The 12036-nt window shown below is 36.9% G+C and overlaps 1 protein-coding gene across 1 annotated transcript in view; it reads right to left on the minus strand.

The window, feature by feature from the left end:
* PREP (prolyl endopeptidase) overlaps positions 1-12036 on the minus strand; it is a 145387-nt gene that overhangs the window by 62281 nt on the left and 71070 nt on the right. Inside the window, exon 9 of the mRNA XM_072642950.1 lies at positions 2722-2919. Within this exon, the coding sequence (XP_072499051.1) occupies positions 2722-2919 (198 nt within the window). The remainder of the gene's footprint in view (positions 1-2721; positions 2920-12036) is intronic.

The following is a 12036-nucleotide window of genomic DNA, read 5'->3' on the forward strand; positions in this document are numbered from 1 at the left end:
TGAAACTCTGTAATTTAAAACCTTTTTCCCCTCCCTGGTTTGAGACATCAGATAGTGTTAGGGAAAAAGATGAGAAGGGAAGCAAGGTCAATCAAAAGGAGAGATGCACAGGCTTCAGAAGTGTTGTATCTATCATCAACTAACTTCAAATCTAAAGAAATTAGGAACTAGGCTCCTGTTTTCAATCTTTACAGCTAGAGTCATGAAGAATTCTTCACTGCCTGGCACCCAATCTTTCATTTTGCATTAGGACAATGAGCCCTTTCTTCAAGAGGTAATGATGAGTGTGTTCCCGAAATAACTGATCACATGGTGTCATTTCATGGAGGTTTACAGGCCTTTTGGGATTCTGACTTCCATCAAGAGCAGGTGAGTCATGCTCAGTCTATGCTTTGCATTGTCCTTTCCACAACTTATCTGGTAAAAATAGCCAAATGTTCAGGTACAGTTCTGCATTTCAAAAGCTAGTAAAACAATTACTTGTGCTAACAGCTTTTTATTTCAAGTGATGAAGTCTACAGTCTACTAGGTATCTTCCCACATTTAACAGCAGATAGTAAGGCTCACAAATAGATTTGCAGTTGTGGTTATACGTGCATGCACAAGGTATGGGTGTGCGTATGAGGGGGGGGGGGTGTTGCAAGTAGTGATAAAGATAAAAAAAAAAAAGGCAAAGTCTTAACGATTTGCAAAAGAAAAATGTCCCTTGGAGTTTCAGTTTGAGTAAACTTTTCCCACTACCTACTGCAGGGGTCATGAAGTCAGGGGAAAAATATTCTCACCTCTTCTAATTCATTACAATCTTCTCTATATAAGCAACTTGAGGTATCACTGGGGTTCTCTGATTCAGTGTACCTGGCAGCTTCAGTCCCTGGTCTCTGATCTTTGCAGCTGCTCTGAAAGGATTCTAGAAAGAAAAATGGTCTGGGCTTTTCCAGTGTACAATCAGTCCCTCCAGATCATTCTTGTCATTTCAATAATCTTGGCCATTTTCAAAATTTCAAAAACTGCCCACAAGATTGAAGATTCTAATTGGACTGCTTATTCAGTCACAGGTAGAAAGAAAACACAGTCACAGAAAACAGAACAGCCTGATCATCAATCACCTGATTAAATCTCTTGTTGCACTGAAGACTAGCTCTATATCGACTTACCTTTTCCCCAAGATTTCACTTCATTTTCCAGAAACTAAAGTATTACAATAAAACTGATATGCTAGGAAGACTTGGCCTCCTTAGGATGTAATTCCATAACATCTGATAACCTCATGCTGCCTAGAACCAGGAGAGAGAGGTACTATTTCAAATCAGGTGAAATTGTCCATCCTGAAGATTATGTAAGATTTAACAGGAACAAAAGGACATATCAAAAGAATGGGTTAATTACATGCTTTTTCTTAGAAACATTAATCTAATTCTAGGTTGTGGTTTATTTTTTTTTTTCAAAATTAACCAACAGTGTTTTCCAAACTGCATATGTGCATGTGTGTGTCTCAGATCCTGGAGTCAGTTAGACTTTAGTTCAGTCGTTCCTGATGCATACATACTAGCTGTGTGACTAGGGGCAAATCTCTTAATACCCCAGTCAAATCTCTTAAGACTCTAAGTTATTACAAGTTTGCATGTTGTTGGCATCACAGACCTAACAAATGAAGGGGGCTCAGAAGCCCCTCATTTTACAGATGAGGAAATGAGACCCAGGAAGGTAAGTGGTTTGCTTGCCTAAGGTTGCAGAGCTATCAACACCAGAAATAGAATTGGAATCCAAGTCTTCTGGACTCAAGTGTCACTGGTTTTCCTGCTGTCCCAGGCATGTCTGGTGGCTCTCTCAGAGAGGTCACCATACTTTCCTCACTTCCCATTTTCCCCATATACATATTGTCCATCACAAGCCAGTTTCCCCCTGCTCCTTTCTTCAGAAGGATCATGTCTATGTTAGTTTACTGAGGAATCTTTCAAAGGTCTCCAAGGAAAAACTGTCTTATTGGATCAATTTACTCCAGTTAAAACTGAGTTACTGATGTACATCAATGAAGGAAATTTCCAACTCGGAGGTCCCAACACTGATGAAATCCCAGATCTAGGCACACATACACATAGCATCATAAAATGATACAGAGCTGACAGAGACATAAGCTGATGGAGTTAGAATGTGAACTCAGATCTTTTAACTCTAGACTGAGTGCCCTTGTGTATAAACACACAAACACATACACACACACACACACTTATTATCTCAGAGCATGTCTGTCCATTAAAATCTTGGTACAGATCTAGAAAAGTTTTTCTATCTTCAAAGAAACAGCAGCTTACAATGAAAAGTTAACAAAGGCAGTCATTATCCTTTTCTATGTTCCTTCATCCTGAGTTTCTAATTCTATTGTTTATTCTAATTCTATAATTTATTTTTATCTGGAGCGCATCATTTTTAAAAATGCAACAATATAACATGACTAATGTGGAAATATGTTTAACATGGTCATACAGGTATTGCCTGTACATATGTAAGATTGCATGCCCTCCTGGGGAAGAGGTAATGGAGAGAGGGGGGTAAAATTTAGAACTCAAAATCTTATAGAAGCACATGCTAAAAACTAAAAATCAATAAATTAATTTTTAAAGATGCAAGTATACATCACTGAATTCCAATTTCCTCTATTAAGAGAAACCTAAACAGTTCCTCAGCAAATGTGAGGGGAAAAACAAACAGAGAAACACTCACCTGGAGATAAGAAGGAAGTAAACTGATAGAAGATTTCAGTGTCTTTCTTTTGGCCACTATATCCCACAATGCTGCCGACCTCTAGTGGAAATGTCTTGAGGAGTGAACCAGTGGCAAGATCATGCAACTGTAGGATGTTTTTTACATCATGGAGGTAGGACAACACCAAAAAGTTGGACCTGACACAAGCTACCCATTCTGATAAGATAAAAGGGAGAAAGAAATTCTATTAAAATTAAAAAAGGATGAAAACAATATAAGCCATAATTATTTAGTTATGTAATTTTATTCTTTTTTTTTACTCGTTCTCAGCTTTTTCTTTAAAAATCAATGTCATGGTTAACAAACCAAAAAGAAATTTAAAGAGAAATGTCTTCAAACTCAGGAAAGTGATTTTCAGATATTTTGGACCCACGGGTCATTTCTGCATGGCAAAACATCCTAGGCAACAGGATGCTTGGAGGAAAAGCTGAAATGTAAGATGGGGTTTCTGGCCTCCAGATACTGATATTTTAGTGGAAGAGATAAGAATAGCATACACGTAACAATTGGAAAGCAGAGTACATAAACAGTGAGGGAAGTTTGTGGCAAAAGCAGGAAGAGGAAAACAAGAAATCTCTGGGAGTTGTAATAGAGAAAAGCTTCATGAAGAGAAACGACTTGCTTTTGGGCCTTGAGAGGTGAGAGAGTTCTTGGGAGGGAGAAAGCAGTGGTGGGAAGTACAATAGCATGGGCAAAGTCCTAGAGAAAGAAATCTGTACGGTGGAGGGTGGGAAGAGGCAGCAATTAGGAGCAAGCAGGGAACAGTAAAAAAAAAAAAAAACAAAAAACAACAACAAAACTCTATCACTTCTTATCTACACATGGCAGTGCTCAGTAGTGACTCATGGTCATAAAGACCTTACGTCCTACTTCATTTGGTGCTCAATGCCACACTCTTAAGTAAGAAGGATAGTTATTATTATTATTATTACTTACTCCTATTTCACAGATGAGGAAACTGACACTCAAAGAGGTCATTTGCCCAATGCCACAGAGTAAGCAGCAAATCCAGATACAAACCCATGTCTCCAATCTAGTGAATGTTGTTGGAGAACTAGCATCCTGGGCTTTAAGTACAATGATTTGGTAGATAGTAAACGGATGCTATTACAGGTTCCAGATCAGATAAAAAAAAAAACCACAACAAACATTGAGTTCAATATACATGTACAATATAGGCAGCATGGGATAGCAAGCCTAGAGTCAAAAAGACCTGGTGTCTAGTAGAGACCAGATAGAGGTTGCTGTCCCTACATAAGTCACTTAACCTCTTAATACCCCAGTCAACTCTCTTAGACAGTAAGTTAGAGAACAGGTACAGATTTGCATTCATACAGGGATTTTTTTTCTCATCTGGAATTAATTCCCTATACTAATGAAATAACAAATCCACCCCAGGCTTGACCCCTGAAAAAAAAGAAAAAAGAATAATATACTATGTACACTATATTGGGCACTAGGGATTCAAAGACAAATTTTAATAAGCTTAATATGGCAGACATACAGGATGGGGTGGAAGAAGGGGACAGGGAGATGAGTAGGGAAGAGACTGTTAGCAAAAAGGAAGAATAAGGCAGCTGCTAGAATCATGCAGATCCTGAGGAACAAATGAGCTAGTCCAGGGTAGCAGGAATAGAGAAGGAAGGAAAGATATAGGAAAGAATATTATACGTCAGAGAATTCACAGCATTTGGGGGCAAGAGTGGATCTAAAGGGCAAAGTGAGTCCAAGATGAGACCAGCATTTCTAATCGAGCTAATGATGGGGTTGTTGACAAAGCTAGGGAAGTTGAGAAGCTAGTTTGGGGGTAGGGAAAATGATAAAGTACTCAATTTTGGACATAATACATTAAAAGTAGGACATCCATCTGAAGACATCTTGGAGGAAGATGAAAGTAAGATATTGTTATCACATACAGAAAAACAAAAAACTTAACCAGATTTGATGGGATAAATTGCATAATATTTCTGAGGTGGCAATAAGGTCATGTCTTTTTTTTTTTTTTTGAAGCACACTTAAAAAAATATCATCTCATCATAATTAACATGAATATCAGACCAGAATAGAAACTGCCAGGAAAACCTTTAGATGATCATGATTTATCCAAAAATTAACCCCTCTTGAGTTATTTATAGTTTATTTTTACCAGGTATGAACTCTGAGGATTTTTCATTCCACAAACTAGTTCTTAGCTGGGCAATCTGTTGTCATTATCTAAACGTGTTTAAAACCTGAATCTCATCCAAAGATACTTTTTCAACTACTGTAATTTTCTAAAAAAAATTTTTTCAAAGGAGTGAAAATGAAATAAATTTTGGTAAAAGTTGTATTAAATGGTTCTTTCCTCATGATTACTTCAATTTTGGTCTCTGAATGTCACAGTAGGAATAAAAGAAATTATTACAATATGTAATGAATATGGATACTTCTTCAAATAAAATATTTCTGTCAAAGAATCATCATCAGTGCTATTTCATCAGGACTCAAAAGATCATAAAGGCTAGATGAAATCAGAGGCAGATAGTAAGAGTATGGTATAAGTCATAAGAATAAGAAAATAAGCTACTTTGGACACTATCATTAATAAGAATTCTTTTATATCTGTATTTTGTGGTTTCCTTTCAATCTTTAGAAAAATATTTAAAATCTATTTCACAGCTAATGATATATAATGAAGTCAACTGTACTTGTGTTTAATTTCTTAAGTACTTCAGGTCTCATCCTTTAAAAACTAAAGACAAGGATAGGACTTTATAATGAAAGAACATCTTTCTAGTCAAAGGATATGGGCTCAAATTCCCACTCTGACACTTACTACTTAAGTGACCTTGGGCAAATTACTGATCTTTAATGGATCTGAGTTTTCTCAATCTATAAAATGAGGGGGTTGGAGTAGATGGCCTATGAGGCCTATGAGTAGAGGCCTATAGCATTATGATACTATGATTCTTTTTCATTAAGTGAGTTCACAAAAATTCACCATTTCTGAAAAATTCATTATTATCTTGATAGGTTAGGAAAGATTCAGCTGACTGTTCTACGCATGTCTTCTACTCCTATAGGGACACCTTTCCTTTTCTAAAACAATCTATCCCGAAAAACTGCCATGCAAGAAACTTGCACAATTCTATGCAACCTCCAAAATCAGTACCTCTCTATCTATGAAATTAAGAGAGAAGGAAATCATTCAAGATTCAGACAGTAAAGACACTAATCCTCTCCATAAATCCCTAGTTTTACTGATGTTTTGTGGCTGTTCCAGAGGCTGTGATAAGCTACGCTAGTACAAAGGGTGGTCATAGCACTGGGTATTGGTTTGTGGTTCTGATATATCAGCTCAATAGTAGTTCTTGGCTCCAGAGAAAACTGAGGAACAGCCTCTCCACAAAATCATCCTTATCCTCCTGTAACCTGAAGACCACTCTGGTTGCATCCTTGACTTCTGTGCTCCTATCCCTAGGTGCCTCCTTCAGCCTCAAGTCCTCTCTCACAAGAGGTAAAAGGTGCAGGCCAGTAAAAGTGAGCATCATTGGCTCAGCTGACTTGTGAATATCTCTAAATCACCAAAACAGACTGGGATATTTTTTAGTTCCATTTCACTGGTATTTCATATTGATGTATCACTTCACTAATAAAATACTTTATGCAGATGATCTTACTTGATCCTTATATCAGTGAAATAATGCTTATCTTCATTTTACAAATGAGGAAAACGTAAAGTCAGAAAAATTGAGTGACTTGCCCCTTCCCTACAAATACAACTGGAGAGGCCACTTTATTATGTATGTCAAAAACGTTCTTGGATGATTGGGGAAATCCACAGCATCCCCTACTTTTAACATCTCCAGATTTCATGATTTCTTCATATTTAAGAGTTGATATTCTACAGAAACATATGACTAAAAAGAAAATAAAAGCCAAACATCCAATATGAAAACCTATATAATTAAAAACTCATTTAACTGTAGCAGAGGCATATGAAAAAGGATTCTGTGTACACTGTTTAAAACATGATCTCTAAGTTGAAAGTTAAATCTGAATGTTATTCATATTTATAGCAAGGAGCTATGGAATAAAAAGAGCTTAATTATAGAAATAACTATGAATGTTATAATAGTTTAATTAATCACTGACAATCAGACTCTATTTTCTTTACATCTTAGGACACCACTTTAGATTAATATAATTTTCAACTTTGTGACATCCTTGTCTCTAAGTCAATTCAGGCAAAATATTTTTTTCAACTTAATCTATGACAAGTCAATCACACAATAACTCAACAGCTTGTCCTAAAAGCAGGCTAAAAACTGAACTGAACATAATAAGACTGAATTGGATAGGGATAAAGCTAACATCTTAAATTTGCATTAAAGAAATCTACTTTACAGATAAAAGTTAAGGCAAGCATGGTTAGCAGCAATCTGTCTGAAAAAGCCCAGAGGGCTTAACTGGACACCAAGTTCAATATGAGTCAACTATTAGGTATGGCAGCCAAAATATCTATCAGACTCTTGAGATATATCAAAAGGAGGCATGGATTCCCAGAATAAGAAAGTGATAGTCCTTTCATTCTCTACACTGGTCAAACCACACCTGGGGTACTGAGTTCAGTTTTGGGTGCCAAAGTTTAAGATGAACATTAATAAACAGGAGAGCATTCAAAGGGAGGGCACCTAGGACATGCCATATGGGAATCAACTGAAAGATAGTCTGGAGGAGGAAAAAAAGGTTTATTGGGGGACATAATAGCAGTTTTCAAGTACTTGAAAGGCAATGATGAAGAAGAAACATTTAACTTGTTTTAATGGCCCCACAAAACAGAACTAGGTGGAAGTTGCAAAGAGACAAATTTAAGCTTGCTACAAGGAAAAAAACTTTCTCCCTCTAAAATTTTGTGATTCTGTGAGTGAATGAATCATAAGAGAGAATCTAGGGAAGTAGGTAGATACAGAGGTCTCCTAAAATGCAATTCTGTGTTTCTCCAAAAGATGGCAATCAATACAGAGGCCACACAGCTACCAGCAAGAAGAGGTCCAGAACTTAAATCTTTGGTTAAGAAGGAAAGGTACCAGGAAATAGCACTGGATTTGAAGTTAGGGAACTTAAGCTTCAAATCCTGCTTATCTTAATTAACACTGTGACCTTGGGTAAAGTCACTCAACCTTCTGGCCCCATTTTCTTCATTTATAACATACCAACTTATAATTTTATGAAAGGTAAAAACAGCCTTAACTATCTGGGAAACAAATTTCAAGCAAAAAAAATATAACATAATAGGTCAGAATGAAACAGACCAGGGATAAGGAACTAGAATACCACAGAGAAATCTAAGAGAAGTGTGAGGAAAATGACTGCAATCAGTTTAAGACTGAGGAAGGAATATCTGGGGTCAAATGGGGAAGAATGATGTGGAGCCAAGATGGCAGAGTAAAAAGACGGACTTGTAGAAACTCCCCAATGTAGCCCATAAAATACCTGCAAAAAATGACTCTAAACAAATTCTACAGCAACAGAAGCCACAAAATGACAGAGTGAAAGAGATTTCCAGCTCAAGACAGCCTGGAAGGCCAACAGGAAGATCTATAGCCCTGGATGCAGAGTGGAGCACAGTCCAGCACGGGCCGTGCAGTGCGGCAAGGATAGGACCCATAACAGGCTTCAGGGAGCCACCAGCAGCAGCAGTTCCCAGATTGCTCAACCCATAAACACTAAAGACAGCTTCAAAGGTCAGTGAGAAAGCTCCTTCACCCAGGAGAAGAGAACATGGACTGCCCTGATATTCTAGAACCAGAGGGCAAAATAAATACTGAAAGAAGCCACTGCTCTTGAAAGAGATCTGAAAAGAGAAACTCCTAGGAATATTGTAGTCAAATTCCAGAGTCCCCAGGCCAAGGAGAAAATATTGCAAGTAGCTAAAAAAGAAACAATTTGAGTATTATGGAAATACAATCAGGATAACACAAGATCTAGCAGTTTCTACATGAAGGGATCGAAGGGCTTGGAATAGGATATTCCAGAAGTCAAACGAACTAGGATTAAAACCAAGAATTACCTACCCAGCAAAACTGAGTATAACACTTCAGAGGAAAAAAATGTCATTCAATGAAATAGAGGACTTTTAAGCATTCTTGATGAAAAGACCAGAACTGAAAAGAAAATTTGACTTTCAAACACAAGAATCAAGAGAAGTATGAAAAAGTAAACAGGAAAGAAAAATTATAAGGGACTTTCTAAAGCTGAACTGTTTACATTCCTACATGGAAAGATAATATTTGTAACTCTTGAGACTTTTCTCAGTATTTGGATAGTTGGAGGGATTCACACACACGCACACACAGATAGAGAGCAGGGTGAGTTGAATAAGATGGGATGATATCTAAAAAAATAAAATTAAGGGGTGATAGGAATATATTGGGAGGAGAAAAGGAGAAATATAATGGGGCAAATTATCTCTTATAAAAGAAGCAAGAGAAAGATTTTTCAGTGGAGGAGAAAAGGGAGGAGGTGAGAGGGAAAAAGTGAAGCTTACTGTCTTCACATGTGGCTTGAGGAGGGAATAACATGCTCACTCAATCTGGTATGAAAATCTATCTTACACTATAGGAAAGCAGGGGAGAAAGTGGACAAATGGGGTGGGGGGATGACAGAAGGGTGGGTAAATGGGAGAAAGGAGTAATTAGAAATAAACACTTTTGGGAAGGGACAAGGTCAAAAGAGAGAATAGAACAAATGGGGGAGCAGGATAGGACGGAGGGAAATATAGTTAGTCTTACATAACATGACTATTATGAAAGTCTTTTGTAAAACTACACATATACAGCCTGCATTAAATTGCTTGCTTTCTCAAGGATGGGTGGGGAGGGAGGAAGGGAGATAAGTTGGAACTCAAAGTTTTAGGAACAAATGTTGAGAATTGTTTTTGCATGCAACTAGGAAATAAGAAATACAGGTAATGGGATATAGAAATCTATCTTGCCCTACAAGAAAAGAGAGAAGATGAGGATAAGGGAAGGGAGGTATGTGACAGAAGGGAGGGTATATTGAGGGAAGGAGTAATCAGGATGCAAGGCGTTATGGGGTGGGAGGAGAGGAGAGATGGAGAGAAAATCTGGAACTCAAAATTTTGTGGAATGTTGAAAACTAAAAATAAATAAATAAGCATTTGAAAAAATGAGGAAGAACCTTATTCATTCAGAGATATCACCCAGGAAAGCTGTAGAGAAAATTCTCTGGAATCCATATTTATAGATAGAGCAAGGAAACAAATTTTAATAGGGATTGACAATCCCATCTGTGATAACTGTTACTTACTTTGGGCTAGATGTCTGAATAGTATTCATTTAATATCTATTCCTCAGAATTCAATACAGAGTTGATTTGGGTAGGGAGCAAGAATTGGGAATTACTTGGTGTGTTACATTAATGAGTCTGTTAATATTGGGGAGGGGATTGGGACTAGATTCATTATTTCCTTACATGGGGAACTCCTGGATAAGGAAACCCTACCCTTTTAATGAAGGCTGGCAACTTCTCTGCAATTGTCTAGGAGAGTTTCCTGGGGCATCAAGAGATTAAGTGACTTGCCCAGGGATCACAGACAATATGTGGGGAGAAAAGGGTGTGGGACCCTTAAACTCAGGTCTTCTGATTCCGAAGACACTCTCCACCCATTCACACTAGCACATACTTCTTATTGTGAAGGTAAAATGAGATGAAAAAAACACTATATTAATGCTAAATATTTTATTATAATAAATTATAATTCAATTACTTAGATCTCTGATCTTGGTACTTTAGGTTCTCTTCCCAACAGTGCAAACTGTAAACCATTCATGATTTCTTAACATGTGTAAATCTTGTCTCTGTCTTCGCACAAACACTCCAGAAGGTACTGTCAATATAACCCAGGCCTTCCTCTAAATCTCAACGTTGTGGAGCACATAAATTGTCTACAAGCTCACTCTCACACTCACTCCATGATCAGCTTACGTTTCTTAACTAGTCAACTATCTCTCCAATTCACAATCCTATTAAACATGCTAATGTTTAAAAAAAAAAAAAAAGCTAAGTCTTTGTTTCAAGAAGAAACACGGTGGTCATTAGAAATAATGTACAATCCAGTCCACCACATTCTAATTCAATGATGAAGGCAATTTACTTTTCACTACTAGCATCCATCAAAGATATATACATTGATAGACTGGTTCAACAGTCTCTAAAACTGCACATCATAATCTGGATGATAGGCTCTCTTCACTTGCTTGTTTTTTCAAGTGTTTGAGTGATCATACATGTCATTTAAGAAGCTCTGCAAAGACCCAAAGTTTGATGCAATCTTCATAACGTTATATGCCAACAGAAGCATCTGGAAGACCTTATCATATATAGGGAATCCTTCCTTCATATGACACTTTTGATAGTCATAATTCTCTGTTTCATGCTTCCCTCGGTATTAACAACCAGAGCATAACTAAATGAAGATATTTTATAACTTCTTTCAAGAAATCTTGAATGGTTTTGACACATTCAGGGAAGATAACCTGAGGAAGGAGAGCCTTTAATGTGGAATTTTGCTCTACCAAATCAAAATTATTTTATTGTTTAAAAAAAAAACAGTAAGCACAGTAGGTTCTTGCATTCTCTATATCCTTCAGTCCAACTGTGGGTGACTGTAAAAGTAATCTGCTGTAGAAGATTACGAAAGCTTTCCTGTCCTCTTTTCATGTCTCAGGCTCTTATTATATATGGATTATTCTCATAAAAGTTTTGTAGAGATGAAAAAGTAAGCATTTGGATTAACAGCTATTGATATTCTCTCAACTGATTGAATTTGGTAACAAGAAAATCCACAATTTTTCCTTAGCATTTGGTAATCTTCCCCTCCTTATGATTTCTCAAGATGTCATCTCTCAATGTTCTCAAAACCTTCAAGAGTACCTAAGACTCCTCTGTATGTACTTGATTAAGACCAGAGGCTATTTGTTTTGATTCCAACTTTAATTTCTTTTTGTCATCTAAATATATCCAAGACTATGTTGGTAGAATCCAGATGTTACCTATGGAGAAAACAGTTTTCCATCAAAATAAAAATTTTATTCTTAACTATTTGGGAGAATCTAGCTTTCAGCAAACTCATGTTTCTTCACTATTACAAAGTGACACTCAAAATTTTACACTATCATTCTTCAGAAAATTTTACAAAAGAGTAACAAGAGATACAAGAGCTACAAGAGATAGCCTTGAGTTGCTATCTCTCTCTTTGGCAAGGAGATC

This window comes from Notamacropus eugenii, chromosome 2 (assembly GCF_028372415.1).
Source record: "Notamacropus eugenii isolate mMacEug1 chromosome 2, mMacEug1.pri_v2, whole genome shotgun sequence".
Lineage (NCBI taxonomy): Eukaryota > Metazoa > Chordata > Mammalia > Diprotodontia > Macropodidae > Notamacropus > Notamacropus eugenii.